The sequence below is a fragment of the Solea solea genome, chromosome 5 (genome assembly GCF_958295425.1).
Source record: "Solea solea chromosome 5, fSolSol10.1, whole genome shotgun sequence".
NCBI classification, from domain to species: Eukaryota; Metazoa; Chordata; class Actinopteri; order Pleuronectiformes; family Soleidae; genus Solea; species Solea solea.
Window position 1 is genome coordinate 23,115,516 of NC_081138.1, and position 17,910 is coordinate 23,133,425.

The 17,910-nt window shown below is 42.7% G+C and overlaps 1 protein-coding gene across 1 annotated transcript; it reads left to right on the top strand.

The window, feature by feature from the left end:
* Positions 1 to 50: 50 nt before the first annotated feature.
* On the top strand, positions 51 to 17,899 carry LOC131459588 (USP6 N-terminal-like protein). Its single transcript, XM_058629575.1, has 14 exons — positions 51 to 527; positions 4,495 to 4,568; positions 8,537 to 8,622; positions 8,717 to 8,756; positions 9,252 to 9,332; positions 9,992 to 10,099; positions 10,802 to 10,911; positions 11,693 to 11,741; positions 12,909 to 13,029; positions 13,205 to 13,299; positions 14,339 to 14,404; positions 15,229 to 15,328; positions 16,549 to 16,701; positions 16,777 to 17,899. Exons 2-14 carry the CDS (start codon positions 4,503 to 4,505, stop codon positions 17,388 to 17,390), a joined length of 1,689 nt encoding a protein of 562 aa, XP_058485558.1. The 5' UTR covers positions 51 to 527; positions 4,495 to 4,502; the 3' UTR covers positions 17,391 to 17,899.
* Positions 17,900 to 17,910: the final 11 nt, after the last annotated feature.

Sequence of the window (17,910 nt, forward strand, 5' to 3'; positions counted from 1 at the left end):
ATTGATGTCGTAAAGTGGCTACAAATACTCTCAATTATTGGCCAGTGATGAGTCACAACCCAAACATTGTGTCCACAAAGGGACAAACAGCAACAAAAACAATATCTCCATTGTCTCATATACGTGTGCGTGTACCTGCACTAATGTGTCTGTCCAGTAGATGGCGGCAGAGGAAAACACTGACGGACCAGTGTGCGTGTGTGTGTTTGTCAGTCAGGACCGCCGGGACTCGGGCGGGCAGTTGCACCGGGAGGTTCTGCGTCTTTAAGGCCGAGTTTGACGGCTCTGTCTCGGCTGACAGCTGCCACGCTGCAGCGCCTGCTCAGTGCGCGAAACCTGGACCAGTATCTCCTGTGTCTGTCCCGAGTGTGATAGTGTTAGTGTTGGTGTGTGCTGCCTGAACCCCTGGACTGACGAAGGGAGGCTTTTGTTCTGGTTTGTTCTGTTGGAGCCGCACTTTCACCGGAGAATGTCTGGAGGAGCTGTGTTACCCCACCGATAGCGCCGGAATACACACAAGGAATACGGTAATCACACTCCTATTTATCTATCACTTCCACGATTAACGTTTCCTGCTTTTGTTTATTCTTTTTCATTAGAATGAATAGATCTCGCGTGAGTACGTAGCATCGTCTCTAATCGCGGCATCACTGCTCAGCCTCTCGGCGGTGTGTGTTTACCCGCAAAAACGGCCCTTATTGCCGTTAGTAAGGTCTGGGTGTCACCGCAGACCTGGATCAATATGTGCTGCTGGGAAAAGGTCAGTGAACGCGTCCCTCTGATGGAGACAGTGAAGGCATCAGTGGCAGTTGTGGCCTGTTATGAACTGCTGCTTCCATCACACACTGAAGTTACTTCACGCAAATCTATCTCTTTCTCTTTGTGCTCTTGTTTTGCTATGCTTGTGTGGACTAACCCGTGGAAAAACAACCTTTCTTGTGTGGACATTTTGGCTTGTGTGGACATTTTGACTGTTCCACATAAGGAAAATGCTAGAACAAGCTTCTTTGATCCCAGTTCAGTTTACCAGTGCATAAGTTAAGCTAACGTGTAGCAGACTTTAGTTATTTAAGTAAGTAATGGAAATACTGGAACACCAGCCAATATACAAGATAACATAAGAAAATGCATACGTTAACTTTAACACATCTGGTCCATGGAGACAAGATACACTGACACACGAACACAGTGTGTTTTTACATCTGAGAGTCTTGTTTTATTTGTGTGTAGCATAGGGTGTATAATTTACATAAAAGTCTTAATTTTGTCAAGGATATTTACAGTTTTATAACATAACCTCTCCCCCACTATAGTAGGGCTGTTGTTTATTGCTGTGGGTTTATCTGTAGGTTTGTTTTTCTTAGCAACTTCCCGTCTACAGTTTTTCACAGATCAATCTGAATTCTTTGTAATGAGTAGGCGATCACCCAAACATGTTCCTATTCAATTTTGGTAAGCATCTGCCCACTGATGACATCACAAATATGATCTTCAAGAAATCCCACTTAAATGTTGCAGTCCAACTTCAACAAGATGTGCACCACATCCAATGTAAAACTACTTTTTCTATGGATCTGTGGACAGTCCACGCACTTTATATTTGATATATGACCCAAGACAAGCTTTTCACCTCTTAGAGCCTATATTGTGATTTTTCATGCTTTAAATTACACACTCAGCAATTAAACACTCAGCAATCTGATATAATGTGCAAGAAAACAAGGACTTCAACACATGCAGCTGTGTTTTCCCACTTTTGCTTGAGGAGTTTGAAATGTATAAGACATTTTTACCGCCTTTGAATTTCCTTCTCTGTCCACAAATCACATGAAAGTCTGACTTGAGTCCAGGACCCACATCTCAGTCTGCGCTGTAGTTTGTCGAATGAAGTCATAACTTCAAACCATATGCACCCATGCTCTTAAGATAAATCATCCAGTGAGTTTTAGTGTTCATATGTAATTAACCAGAGAAACCATCTCATTTTTCGGCTGTCACTCCTCCTGCCAGGTGGAGCAAAGAGCTACCGTCCCGGTTTTGGGGCCTCCACCCTTCACTCTGGGACTCCTGCCAGAGCTCCTCTGTGATTTAGAGCACTGACCACATGCAGCCGCTGCCATATGCCTCAGATGACAGCTCATACTTAAAGCTTCTGTATGCTATCAACCTTTCTGCATGAGCCTCTGCAGGAGCAGAGATGATCTCTGAAGCACAGTTTAAAAAATCAGTTTTAACCAAAATGTTTGATGCAAAGTTAAATCTTGGTTATCAGAACTGACGTCCAGTGTTTGCTGGATGAAAACATCACACAACTGAAGTCTCTGCATGGATTTGGTCTGAAATATCAAGGTCCAAGTGACTGAGGTCTGTGGAGCTAACATTTGTAGGCGGAATTAGCAAAAAGCCAGACTTTGATGAACACAGGTGAGGTATTGTTTTCTTCAGTCACAAACAGTTAACTTCTGGAATGAGAGATTTTAAAGTTTGTTTGATTTTTGTAGTTGTATTTATGGACTTTCCCAGTGGGGGTGGGAATCCCAGGGTACCTCACGCTACGAGATACATGGTCCACGATACCAATAATATCGATACAACAATTCAGTGATAATCAGTATATTGCAAGATAAGATGCGTCACGATATCTCTGAACTGAACTGAAGAAAATAAAAGGTCTGTGAAAAGTTATAAGTGCAGGATTTCTCTATTTATTCACAACAGAGAGAACAGTGTATAAAGTCTATGTATTGAATGTGGATGGGGCCTCTTTCTCCACCATTATCCCACTGTAAACTCCCTCTTCTTTGGCCGGGTAACTTCTGTGTGCACAGGTAAACACCGCTACAGACACTGCCCTTTTCCCCCCCGGACAAATTTATTCATGAGTGGCTTCCAGGATTTCAGCAACCTAATACAGACCAGAGCTGAAATGCTGAGTAACGCACAACGTAATGGAACTTGAACTTACCACCTATAGCTCTGCAGTCTCCTTAATTATAATTGCATAATCCTGCTTTGGGGATATTCCTAATCCAGATGGTTTGTGTGTCATGTGTGTTCATATTACTACTTTGGGTCATTTTATTGGTGTAGACCTGCACAAAGAATGTAATATGTATCTGTGACTGGCTGAATCCAGCTGTGATTCTGTGCATTGTTTTTAAAAGACATAAATGTAGCTCAGTTAGAGGGGTTATGACATTATATCCCAAGTTTATATATATATATAAATAATTTCCTTCAAAAGAAAAATAACACATTTTTAAGGCATAACAATAACATAAAGTACATGATTACTTTTTTGTTATCATACTATACTGTATGGTCCAGTGCAATTTAATGACCATTGAACAGAAGCTAACTCAGAAGTGGAATGACCACTTATGAAGTCTGTGTTTGTAGGTCAACACTGAGGACACACTCTGACTGTAGGATCAGCACTCATTTATATTCATAAAGCTGGTCCATCAGTCTGGTTTCCTGGCATGCTACTGTCATGTGAATACTTGAAGGTTTATTGTTCCGAGGGGGTTATACAGCAGCCTCAGTGAGATGTAGACTAACTCATCTCTCTGTGTCTGATGGACAAACCTGCAGGAAGCTGTCCTTACGTCTCTGAATTGACATACCACATCTCAGATATTTTCCACTGCTTCAAAACACAGTCCTTCTATTTGTTTTCCTGTTCCTTTCATAACCTAACTCTGTGGATTGTTTTGAGAACTTGTTGACTTGGACCTTAATGCTTGATCGATTAATCATTTTTGCCAAAAACAACTCTGATAGGACATATTTTATCATCTATCAGCATCTGATTATGTCATGTTGAGAAGCACATCAATGCACTGAATAATGGCTCCACAGCCATGATTGCTGTTGGCTTGTAGAAAGCCAACCAACCAATTATGGCTCTATAGTTGCTCATTTAAGGGCCACTTTTGCACTTTTACGTGATTTCCTCCTGATGATTAATTCATTAACTGAAACAATGCACATCTGCTGGATCTCCACAGACGAGCTTGTGTGAGTCATGCTGAGTTCACGGCATGTTGAGCGTAGAGGTGCATTCATTGAACCTCGTACATTTCTGCTGCTGCAACCTTGTGGTGACAAATGCACAACTACATATTCACATACGAAGTTGAAGTTGAAGTCTGGCAACAGCCAGTCCAACAGTTTCTTCAGTCAGGTGTAGCCAGTGTTTTTGCACTGGGTTTAAGCCTGTAGGCAGCATTCTACTGGTTAGAGTGCCTGTTAAACCTCTATCAGACACCATCTAGTGGCATGTCCATCAAGTGTGCAATGCTGGGAACCATGGCAATCCCTCCTGTCAAATGTACCATCACAGTTTAATTTACTTTTAAATGATTAATCATTTAATAGAGTAATGATCTGTAAGTGCCAGCTCATACTACCAACACAGATCACCGTGGATTGTTGTTGTTGTTGTTGTTTTTGTTGTTCATTACTGATGTTCTTACTCTCCTCAATTTGCAGACACTGACATGAAGAAAGACATTGAGACTCTAATTGCAGAGGAACGTGCTGAGATCATCCTGAAATATGCAACGGTGAGTGTGTGTCCGTCATAGAATCACGCAATATCCATACTACTACTGCTTCCATGCTAACACAAAAGTTTTAGTAACAATGGCAAAAACACTGGTTTCCGTCTGTCCAAATTCAAATGCATTTTCAAATGAAAATAAAGATAATAGCATTTTCAAACTTCTCAGTTTTTGGGGATCGAAAATGCAGGCATGGTATGGACGGCAGTCATGTACAGTATGTCTGAACAAAAAGTAGTGTTGATGTAGCCACAGAATCACCCTTTTATAAAAGTGTTTTAGATTATCATCATTATTTTATGTGATATTTAAAATGTCTTCTCAACTCATCAGCATTATGCAGCACTACAGGCTATGGATATATACAATGTTGAAAGTGTGCGTGTGTACACTCGATCCTGTGTTTTGTGTCTGTAGGAGGTAGAGTTCACACTCTGAGACAACAGACACTCTGAGTAAGACGTGTGTGGGTGTATGTGAGTGGGCTGTCACATTGCATTTAAAACGATGTGTAATGATGTGGTTCAAAGTCAGTGAAAACTACGTTAAAATCAGACAGAATGTTTCTGGTCATTTCAGATTGATGGTAATTTAACACTTATTGTAAATGGACGCCACAGTGAGATTAAAATCTCTTTGACATTGTCTACTAATTTCAGTGATAAAATGGACCGTGTGAGATGTGTCACTTCTGTGCTGAGCTGTGGGTCATGACGTAGGGATCACTAATCCCTCTGATGTGTTTTGGATCTGTACTCTGTGTCCATACTGTGCCACAAATATCTCATGTTTACAAGGAAGCATCCAGACCCCACCTTTTAAAACCACAGCTCCAAACTCAGGCCCTTCACTTGGAAATGGAGATTGTTGAGGGTTGATGACTGTAAGGATTTCATGCTTTCAAGGTGTCATCCTCTTAGAAATACAGCAGGTGGATGGGAATGCTGAGAATTTAGAACATGGATTGACACCATTCCCACGTGTTTGCCAACATTTGCTGAGCATCATTATTAGTTAGTTAGTTATTACAAACTGATGGAATGGATGCTGGGAACAGTGAGTTTGGGAAGAAAACGCCAGCAGTCAAAGGTTAAATTTAGCTCAGCAGCTTGGAGTAGAAGGGTGATTGGGTGGGTAGGATGGTACCAGTCATAGCAACAGCTGTGACACAGCAGGCTGTGATTGACTTGACACTGACCTCTGGGTTCTTGCTGCGCTCGCAGTCAGTCAGTGTGAATGTTTATCTCCAACCACATGGTGAGCATAGTGCAAAGCAGAGGGGAGAGAGGGATTTTTACCTAGAAAGATGAAATGATTTTTCAGGTTTATGTCTTTACTAAGTAAACATGTCCTCCTCAATGCACTAAAAGGCTGCTAGTTGGCCTTTGGTTAATTCTTATAGGCATAGGACACAGTGCCTCAACAGGTGGCCTTCGGGCAGTTGATGACCTTCCTTAGCCTGCCAAAAAATGGTGTTTGGCACTGTTGGTCCTTGTCAGCATCTGCAGGATACGATGCCTGTCTGTCGAGCCAGCCAATGTGAAGATACTTCAGTTGTGCCGCCTCCAAAAAGGTCTTCCAGTTTCACTTTTTTACTGTTTTCCATGTACACAGACTGGTTCCACCTGCATAGTAATGAAAGTAATTTCCTCTCATGTAGTAACAGAATGTACATCGTTAGCTATAGTTGATGCAGTATGTGGGTGCACTAGTCTGTGTGAGGCAGCGTCACAGTTTTGTTCTCTGGCATTGGCCGACCATCAGACCAAGGTCTTAATCCTGTATGTAAGTGGATCAACTCTTAAATCAGGTGTCAGCGTAGTTAAATTCTGTGGTAAATCACTATATTCTGACTCGGTGACATTCTCAGAGCTCTCAGGGTAATTCCAAGAGAATCTTTCTCCGCTTACCAATCAACTCTTACTGTACAGGTCGTCCATTTTTCAGGTGGTGTGAGCAAACGGAGTGCCTGTTTCCTCTCTGAACTGCCCTGTGATTGGTCACGGTCTCCTGTCATTCTGTGATCTGATGGGTCAGAGTCTCCCTTGATGCTACTCACTCATGTGTGAGATTTATCAACAGAGCCCAGAGGAGGGGCAGAAGTCTAGTTCTTGGTGGAAGTAGCAACTTTTCACAATGTTGTTAATGTGATTATCAAATGTCATTGTTGGGTTCGAAGATGACACCCATTAGTTGAGGTTAAAACAACTCTTCACAGCTCAAAGTTAGTGATGCCAGTAATAGATGTAGATTTTTAATTGCACAATTGACATGACACAGAATTGTTTTTTGGGACATTTTAATATTGGCATAATTTAATCTAACTATTCAATATTCATCTGGCAGATTCAGATAAGCCTCCCTCCCTCCCTCCCTCTCTTTGATTCCATACTATTGTGAGCTCTAGTCCATCACAGCCAACACACGAGATACAGTGAGTGTTTGAAACCACAGCATAAAAGTTGTTGTGTTGTACAAAATCATGTGGCGCAGCAGCAGTTCATCATCATGACAGATTTAAACCTGAGTCTCTTCAGCCTGCAGAGCTCTGTGTCTCTGCCACTCCAAACACCCTCGGTGAGAAAATATATTTAGTCCTCTCACTTTCATAACGCTGATATCACTCGCTGGGCCCCCGGGGTCTCGGACTGCCGACTCAACCACGATGAAGGCATTAAACACATCCCCCTCCACCTCCTCCTCTTGCTCGGAACAGGACGCTGATTGGCTGTTTTCCTGCCAGGCAGCCAACCACTGAGCGGTGGCCTCTGTGGGCTCCTGTCAGAGGATTAGCTCCCTCACAGCTATGTCAACACTGGGAACTGACTGTAGCTTCAATGTACTTTCCAGGATACAAACATGACTCCTGAAGTTTGTGCTGCTTGATGCAGATTCTGTACTTGTGTTGTGTGGTTGGACAAATTCTCTTTTGAGTCTCATAGAGTTTGACTAGTCTCGTCTAAACTGTGTGCTTGTGATGCACAAGCAGGCTGTGGGCTTTGCATAGTGATTGTCCTGTGAAAAGCAGAATGCTGCCCCTTTCCTCCTCCAATTCACCACCTCTACATACCTACCCTTCTTATCCTTCCATGAGTTTCCTCGGTAAGACTCTTTCATGAGTTTGAACACAATGTTAGTTGCAAAGAGACACTTAAATATTGCAGCATGTCCACATCAGACCCACTTTCCTAATCTATGTCAGCTATTGGCTGATAGACGGTGTAGTTCTTCTGAAAACCAATCAATATTATGATAAGGTATATCATTTTTGAAGGAGTAGAAACCTACTCACTGCAGCTGGCGCCTTTTAACAGGAAAAGAAAAGCCACTGGCTTCCTATTCGTTTCAGGGTTGGTTTTGAGATTTTATTGTTGGTTTTTAAAGCTCTTAACAGTTTGGCACCATCTTACCTCTCGGAACGTCTTTTTCTTCACGCTACACCCCGAGTTCTGAGGTCTAATAACAGGATGCTTTTAGATGTGCCAAAATCCCAACTAAAAACCCAGGGCGACCTTTTCTGTAGCTGCCCCTAAACTTTGGAACGAGTTACCCATGGAAATTAAATCTGCCTCCACCATTGAACATTTGAAATCTCTTTTAAAGACCCACCTCTTCTCCATGGCCTTCACTTCAGGATAAAAAGTCCATTTAAAGTTATTTAACTAAGATCAGAGAAAAACAAAACCACCACATTTATATTGAAATCTTGCTTATTCTCTTTGCCAACTGGATGCAGGTTTTGCAGAAAAAGCACGGCTCTGTTTCCAGCCCATATCCAAAATATCCACACGACTATTCACCCACTCTCTATCGTCTTTTTTACACAGGTTTATATTACTATTATTAAACACTGGCTCTGAGTAAAAGCACGAGTCCTTACCTACGTCTTGCTAATATTGAGCCGTCTTTTGGCTCTTTAAAATATTTTAATATTGAATGCATGTTTTGTGTGTCCTCTCTGGTGAACCCAGGGCAGGCAGGGCGGGGTGGAGATCGACCCTTGGGAAGATGCTGACTACAGCATCTACAAAGTCACTGACCGCTTCGGCTTCATGCAGTAAGTCCGTTCTGTGTCCTTGGAGTTGGTGGCGCTGTGCAGCAATCTCTGATTTCACTGATTTCAAGCTTACTTTTCTTCTTTTTGTTTTCAGTGAAGACGAACTACCAGCCCCAACAGCACATGAGGAGAAGGTAAATATAGACAGCTGTCACAAAGCTGTACAGTGGTGGTTTCAATCTGTAAGCAGAGGTGAAAGATTTACAGTATATCCATCCATCCATCCATTTTCTACCGCTTTATCCTCCACATGAGAGTCCCGGGGGGCGCTGGTGCCAATCTCAGCTGACATAGGATGATAGGTTGGATACACAGATAACCAGTCCATCACAGGGCCACATAGAGACAAACAACCATCCAATATCACTCTTACACCTACGGTCAATTTAGTGTCCGATTCACCTAATCCCAAATTCTGCATGTTTTGGACTGTGGGAGGAAACCAGAGAACCTGAAGAAAACCCACCTACAGTTGAAGGTTATGCATGAAAACCCCAGAGAAGGATTCAGAAGGATGTGATCTTCAAAAATAAAGATCTCCTGAAAGACATGCCCATCATACATCATTAGCGTCTGTAGCCGGCATCACATTTGTCAAGTCCTTCAATTTCCTCTTGCTCTTCCCACAGTTAAAGCAGCTGGAGATAGAGAGAGCAGAGAAGTGGCTGAAAATGGTGAAGAAGTGGGAGAAATACAAGAACAGTGATAGGGTGAGTAACATCCTGCTCCATTTCACACCGGAAGAGCCAGGTGTTTCACTCAGGAGGTGATGGAGACCGACCACAGAGCTAAAAGAGACTGGTATCATCATGCGTCCCTACATACTCTCACAAATTCATGCTGGTGTCATCTGGACTAATTGTCAGACTTTGTTTAATGTTTTTCATCAAAGAGAAACAAAGAGAAAAATGTAAAGATGTAAGAACATAATAAATTGTAGCATCTCATTCTCCGCACTAGTCTCTTCAATACAAAGGTACATACGTATATATAGTGGTCAGTGCTGACTGTGTAGTGCATGCCCCAGAGAAACAGAATTTAACCACTAAATAAAAGGCTCTCCTAATAACTTCTGCACTAGCACAAGTGTATGCTATTATGTCGCCAGCATTTTCTGATTATAAACTGAAGGTTGTTTGCATTGTAAACTCTCTCTTTCTCTCTTTCGCACCAAAGTCCATGGAGAAAACAGCAATTTTACATCATGGCAAACAGGAATTGTGGATCCACTGCTGCCTCCCTCAGTAAATTAAACTGTGTTCTTTTCTGATTAACCTAAAGGAGGAAGCAGTAGACCAGCAGCTCCCATGTCCCCACAAGCTAAAAATGCATTTTTACTTTTTTTATTTGCTCTTTCTCTGTTTGTCAGATGGTGAAACGGGTGTACAAGGGCATTCCCCTGCAGCTCAGAGGCCGAGCCTGGGCCCTGATGCTGGACGTGGAGAGGGCTAAGAAGGAGAACGAGGGCAAGTATGAGGTATGTAAACCTGCACGAACACCCCTAACCTCTAACTTCTAACTGTTAGCTTCACATCTGCATGGATTTTGTAAATGTCTCCTGATTAGCCTGCCTGGCAGATGGACATGTAAACCCTCCCCTGTTTGAACTGACACATTTTCATCCTCCCTGGCGTCACAACACCCAGCAGTGTTACCAAAGATAGACTTCTGAGGACGATTATATCAGAGTCAAAAAGTGAAAACAGTGGAGGAAATGATGCTGAACCAGATTTAATATTTTCTCCATCTTGCAGCTCATTGTTATTATTTTAGATTTTGTTCGAAAGGAAACATTGATTTAGAGACGGTGGTCAAAGGCAGTTATAAAACTTTATTTTGTATTGTGTGGTACTTTTTTTTTAGAACCGTTTATACTTTACTTGAGTGTTCAAACTACCTTTTTGAGAACAACAATAGTAATAACGTTTAAGTGGCGATTAAGAAGAAAGGCATCCAATGCACTACTATTAATACATGGATATCTTAAAAGTCAAACTGCTGACCTTTTTAGTTAGTTAGTTAGGTAGTTAGTCAGTTAGTTAGTTAGTTTATTGAAATCCGTTTTCATAGTTTCTGCCAACCTTCTGACCTTGTCAGTCAGTCAGTCGGTCAGTTAGGACACAAAAGAAGAACATGATGATGCTGACTCTGCTCTCGTTGTTTTTCCTCATCATCTCAGAGAATGAAGGAACATGCCAGACTCTACTCTTCCGAGATCAAACAGATTGACCTGGACATCAACAGGACTTTTCGGGACCACATCATGTTCATGGATCGCTTTGGAGTCAAGTAAGAATATGAAATACTCTGTTTTAAAATCAGACTTTAAATTAAAGACATTAAAGTAATAGTTCAGGCTTTTTTTTTTTTTTTTAAGTGTGTTTGAATGAGGTACTGATGCATAGTCTGTGTGACCTTTTGCACTGAGGACCAGAAATGCACCGAACAGTCAGTGCTGACAATGTGTCCGTACTTTACACAATTACGCGTCAAGAAAAGACAACATTTTCTCCGTGTTCCTGTCTGAATGTGAGCAAATCTTTCAACATCTGGTGCAAAGAAGGAAACCAGAGAGTGGAGCTTGTTACGGCAGCACATTTGTGCTCATGGGTGTGGAATAACATGCTTGAGTGTCCACATGAAATTTGGCTGCGTACTTTGGTTTCATGACTAAGTTGTAAAGCAGATCAGGTTTGGCCCGGCCTGGATCCTGCAGGAGGAAAAGTGGAGATTTCCCGGCCTCGGCGTGAACCGCTCTGAGGGTGAGAGGTGGGCAGGCAGTGTTTTGCGACGGTGGGGATGACTCGCAGTGGAACCTGATCCTGTAACGCAGTGATGTCACTGACAGTTTAATAGACTGCAGGCCTGTTCTGGAGCGGCAGTGGAAAATCTGGGGCAGTTTCAATATTTAACATGAGTTCAGTGGCCGAGCCGAGCTTTTTATAAAGACACAGAGCAGCATGTGACCTCAGCGTAACTTCACTTAGTGATTTGTTTGGTTTATTTCTTCTTCTTCACTCTTTTCCTCCCACATGTTTATACTTCCTTTCCTTCATCTCCTCCTCTGCAGGCAGCAGTCCCTCTTCAATGTTCTTTCAGCATATTCAGTCTATAACACAGTAAGTAACCGCTTTCCTTTATCACATGAAACATTAAAAACCCACGTTAACGAAGTGGAATTTTCATTATATTTTCTTTTTATAGTGCTGTTTATTCAACGTTGTTAATGCCGGTCCTGCTCCTCTATGCTAATGCTACTGAAGGCTGCAGGAGGCAGGGCCTTATTATTATGTCATCATCATGCAATTCAGAGCCGCTAAATAGTGTGAAAGTGTTTCATGTACCGTTAAAAAAAAAAAAAAAAAGTGATCATTTACTCGAGAGTGAATAAATTATACCCTCAGGCCGTTGAGTTATAGTAATAACACGTAATTACATGTCATTGTGGCTCGGGCTTGTTAAGCTACGGTGGGCAAAAAACAAGTACAGACAAATGAACATCTGCACTGAATTTCCTGGAATTCCATTGTCAATGCAATGTTTTATTTTCAAACCACAATCGTGAACCTCAAGGTGGCGCTGTAAGATGAATCGAAGCTTCGCTTATCTTATTTTTAGTTAGTTTCACTTTGTAATTCACTCTGCACCAAAGTCCACAGAGAAAATGTGCAATCGTACACAGAGGAGTTGCGGATCCACTGTTAAAGTGAAATGTGGCATTTTGTCATTTTTGGGTCTGAAAACCTGTGTTTTTGGATTTACCCAGTTTACTCAAATGTACCACACAAAGCAGCAGTAGACAGATTCACAACGTGACACAAATCTAAGTCTCCAGTCTGCAAAGGGTGTCTAACAGCAGCATAAGAAAGCAAGCATATTTAAGACAGCGTTTAATTCCATTGGTGTAAATATTATTGGTAAGCCCCTTGTTACAGTAAGTAGCTAAAGCACTGGTGTCCTTGGCAGCAGTGCTTTCCCTAAACATGTGCCTGCCTGGATCCTGTTGCTTGTCGGCACAAGCGACTTGCGGATCATAGTCAACTGCATGGAACACACTGATTATGTGCCAGATTCTCTTAACAACCACATGATATTGCCACAACATAAAGCTGTTAGTTGCTTCATTCATTGTTTACTGTTACTGTCTCTATCCTTATTTCCTGTTGTATGGCCTGAAGCTGCTGTTACGTCTTTTGGTAAATTCCTGCCGGGGCCCATCGGGATTAGAGAAATAACGCTGCTTCAGAAAAACCTGAAAACATGCTGTGTATTTCTTTTTTTTAAAGGAGGTGAGCTACTGCCAGGGGATGAGTCAGATTGCTGCCCTGCTGCTCATGTTCATGAATGAGGAGGACGCCTTCTGGGCCCTGTCGCAGCTGCTGACCAATCAGAAACACGGCATGCACGGTGAGCCATCACAGTGACGTCATTATTGTCAACAGCTTCTGCTGCTCGGGGCTGCAGCGCGGTGGAACTGCTCACCAGGCCTGATTTGGAGTTGGATTAAAAAATAAATCAACTTTCTCTCTCTCTCTCTCTCTCTCTCTCTCTCTCTGTCTCTCTCCACTGTTTTCTTTTAAAGGATTTTTTGTTCCCGGGTTCCCCAAACTTCAGCGATTCCAAACACATCATGATCAGATTATTTCCAAACTCATCCCCAAACTGAAGAAACATCTGGTGAGGTCACAGTTACTCAAGTGTTACTTAACAGAGCATGAAGACCAATAAGTGACAACGCGGTATGGATATAAAAGAAAACCTTGCTGGTCATTGATCAGCTGGCGACTACTCACCTGGGTTTGATGCTCGAGCTAAACAACCGCCAACAACCAAACAATAAAACAAAAAAAACCTTAACCATTCAAAGAGACAGATTTTTGAGAACGTTGACTTTCTGCTCAGTCCTCTCCTCGTTTACCCAGTCTCACTCGGTCTGCTTTCGCAAATACAGCATCTGTCAGCACAGATTGTTTTTTTCACAACATCTCATGCAAATGTTCCACTCAAGTATAAATTGGTCTTGTAACTGGGGGCTAGTTGGTTCAAATCCAGTGACAGGTTAAGTGCTGGGGTGCCCCTGAACAAGGCATCCAATCCCTCATTGTTCTCCAGGGTGCAGATAAGTGCTGCCCACTGCCCCTTGTGTGTTCACTGCTTGTGTATAGTACAGATGAATTGGTGTGTGTGTGTGCAAAAATAAGGCTTCCTAATTCTATTTCAACTCAAATGGCTGAAGTGAATGATGCTATTCTCGCATTTCTGCACAATTCGTGTCGTCCCACGTGCCCCCTCACATCTCTGCATGGGCTTTGTATGTAATCTCATTGTTCACTAAAGTACACGTTGGGTTTGATGTGAATTTACCACAAACATCACGTTTAGAAACACCTCATTTACATTCTGACAAAGCGGTAAAACACTTTTTACACATCATTCCGCGGTCATCATGCCACGTCTTACATTTTTTCAATCAAACTATAAAGAGGCGTCAATGAGAATATTGATTAGTGTCAATAAGTAGCACTGCATCAGTAGTGGTATTGATAAAAAAGGCCAAACGATACCGATCCCTACCAACAAATCTGATGTGATATTATATTGTTATATTATTAGTTGGTAGTTTGATGCTTTGTAGATTTTAAGTGATTCTCTGTCTCCTATATTTCATCATCCCCTCTCTCTCTCTGTCTCTCTCTCGCTTTCTTTCTCTCTCCAGGACAGAGAGCAGATGTCTACAGGGATTTACAGCACAAAATGGTTCCTACAGTGTTTCATTGACAGGGTGAGAAGATACATGTGTCCTCTTTATCCACTTCACATCACGATCGTTTCCCTTCCATCGCAAATTGATTTGACTTTTCAGGTCATGAGCAGAAATTAAAATCACTGCTGATGTATGAACGTTATTACCAATAATGTTTGATTGTTTTATTTTTATTTATATAAATTAAACAAATGTGAGTTCATCATCTAAAATATGACGGTAAACTAAACATCTTTGTTTTTTTGTACTAAACAAGACATTTAAAGACTTAATTTTGAGGTTTTGGAAACACTGAATGACATTTTTCTCAATTTTCCGACATTTTACAGACCAAACAATGAATTCATGGAGAAAATGCATAGACAGATTATTGATAATTGTTGATAATTAGTTGGAGTCAGACCTGCAAATTCTCAGAGTAACTGTGAGTTCTGTTCCTCTGGCCATTAAATAAAAACAGCAAGTTATTAACAACAGAATACGTTTGATAACATTTTCCTTTTGAAGATAATTGACATGAATTCAGCAGAAAATTGTTCCCGGTGATATTTGAGCTCCTGCATTAGCAGAGTATTAAGGGCTGTTAGGCTAAACTGCTGTTGGCCTCCTGTGTGCGTGCCCACGATCCTGTGGCGGCGGTGGTGGTGATGGTCTGGCAGGGTTCGGCTGCTGTCAGCGCTTTTCCTCGGCTCAGCGGGGCCTCTGGGCCCCTGAGGTTTGGGAGAGCGCCAAACAAACCTTCTGACTCCGGCCCGCTACGCAGAACTGCATATGTGAAACTGACTCTGCAATCAATGCACTCCAATATATGGCAACTTGTTGTTTTTATTGTGGTCCCGCAGACGCCGTTCACCCTGACCCTCCGTCTGTGGGACATTTTCATCCTGGAGGGAGAGAGGATGCTCACTGCCATGTCTTACACCATTCTGAGGATTCACAAAAGTAAGGTTCAACGGCAAATGATGGATCATAATCAATTCAAGTTTAAGGTTTTTTGGTTTGTTGTTTTGCATTCAGCCTCGGAAAGGTCGAAAAATGCTGTCTGACAGTGAGATGAAGCGTAGATTTCATTAGATAAGCCTCATGTCAAAGGTGTTAACCCTTCTGTTACCATCCTCTGTAACTCCAAGACCGTTTGTGATATCGAGAATATTCAAACAATGTGGTCTGGCGATCTGTCCAGGGTGTACCTATAGTATGTCGGCTGAGATTGGCACAGCACCCCCACGCGACCCTCATGTGGAAGATACGGTAGAAGAACGATGGATGGATACCGGAAAGCAGAAAAATAGAGCTTTGTGCCCATATATTTGTCATTACGGTAGCCACTCAGGACTTCTGTGGAACAACCGTCCAAAAAAAGACAAGATTCACTAAACAGTTGAATAACTGCCAGATATGGAAAGTGAAAGTTATCTTGGGGGAAAAAGGAGCAGAATCACTCACTCATTGAACATTTATTCTTCAGCCAAGAAATCAAAATGAATCCAGGCGGCCTGATTGTCATGATGGTCATAAGAGATCAGCGATGTCATCAGAGATTGAGGAAACTGAATTGTCGGCTTCACTGATAACAAAGTTGCAGCCCGTTTTTTCACAAAATCAATTTTCTTTGTGGGCCACAAACTGTGTTTATCTTCTGGTTTTGGTGGAGCCAGCAGAGAGAGCACAGAGCTGCTAAGCATCGGAAATACTGAGTGATGCCAAACTTGTAAAACCGATGAAGGTTAACCGAGGCGCTCTCTCGTGCACTCTGTCGATGGAGAGTTAATGTGTGTTTTTTATGGTCTGTAATTGTCGCACGGTTGTCTCCTCAGACACACTTTCAACCCTCATTACTGTAGTTGACAGTATCTCTGCCTGTCACGTGGAAGACTGCATACTCCTACACCCTGTACGTGTTTACTGCTGCGTATAATAGGGATTCATTGATTTCTAATTCTAATTTTAATCTCCACCTTTTGCTGAAACGCTAGAATTAACCAAATTAGTTAAATGTTCATAAAAATAAAACAGACATTGTAGCATGTAGTTATGTATGCTTTTGTTTGTGCATGAACTCACCATGTTTAAAATTTGAGAACTTACTTGAACCACATGAATAACACTGCCATACAACTAGAATCAAGAGTCTTTTTTTGTGTGTGTGTGTGTGTGTGTAGAGCACCTGGTGAAGATGTGCTTGGAGGAGCTCAGGGACTTCATGCAGGAGCGAATCGCTCAGACCTTCTTCTACAGCGACGACGTGGTCATCAAGGAGCTTCAGGCCTCCATGACTGAGCTGCAGAAGATGACGCTGGACCTTCCTCCTCCTGGTAAGCGGCCGCCGACGACACTGAAAGGTTTACATAACTGTAAGTGAATGAGTTGTGACTCAGTTGTGTTTTCAGGGAAGCTTGAAGAGCTGCCTCGTAAGCCTCTGGGTCAGGAGCTGCCTCTGCTGCTGAGCCCGGTCCAGTCCTCTAGGGGGAAGATGTCGTCTGCCAGTGGATTCCCCAGAGCAGGACTGAGCCTCCAAATCATCTCTCACCAGCCTGACACCATATCCCCAGACCAGAGCCCGTCCAAGGACCCCAGGGATCTTTATGTTGCGGAGGAAGAGGCCCCACTGCCGTCCCCAGACCCCATCATCATCCATAGTCAGGTCCCGCTCACCCCCAACGGCTCCCCACTTATGGGGCCTCCTCCCTATCAGCCACCAGACAGCCACACAATGGATAAGTCATCAGATCAGGATTTGGATGAAATGCGGCCGACGTTAGGGTCCTCCGTAGACTGTAGTACTGACCAATCCGAAGTCCAGCAGACTCTTTCTGAAGCTGCACTCCAGGCGGCCATTCCAGGTTCAGGCCTGGTTCACTCTGAGAGTTTGTCAGCTGCAGAGATGACCGAAGACAGTCACCTGGTCGAGCTGCTGGATCGGGCCTCGGCTCTGGGTACCAAAGAGAACCTGAACCAGGATTTGAGCACAGAGGAGGAGACACAGGCAGCAGGAATCTCATGAAACAAGCAGATGATCAGATTACTGATCAGGTTTCTCCATTGATTGGATTATGTGTTTCTGTGTGGAGTTTGCATGTTCTCCCCGTGTGTGCGCGTGGGTTTCCTCCCACATGTCCAAAAACATGCAGAGGTTATTTGGACACTCTAAATTGCCCATAGGTGTGAGTGTGTGTTCGTCTCTCTGCGATGGAACGGCGACTTGTCGAGGGTTTGATCCCCCCCCCCCGCGCCTTTAGCCCCGTGTCAGCTGGGATTGGCTCCAGCAGCGCCCCTGTGTCGCTCATGTGGAGGACAAAGTGGTCGACAGTGGATGGATGAACGAGTTAAACAGTGATGAGGAAGAACTACAAAGATACAGTGCGATTCACCAGTGTACACCACTGTATGCTTATCCACCAGTCAGCAATACTTCATTTAAAACATGTGATATTAACGTCAGTGATCTTAAAGAGGTCATTTCATTATAATCTTAACAACTCTAAGAGTCAGTTTATATTTGTTTGTTTTGTGTTCAGTGTGAC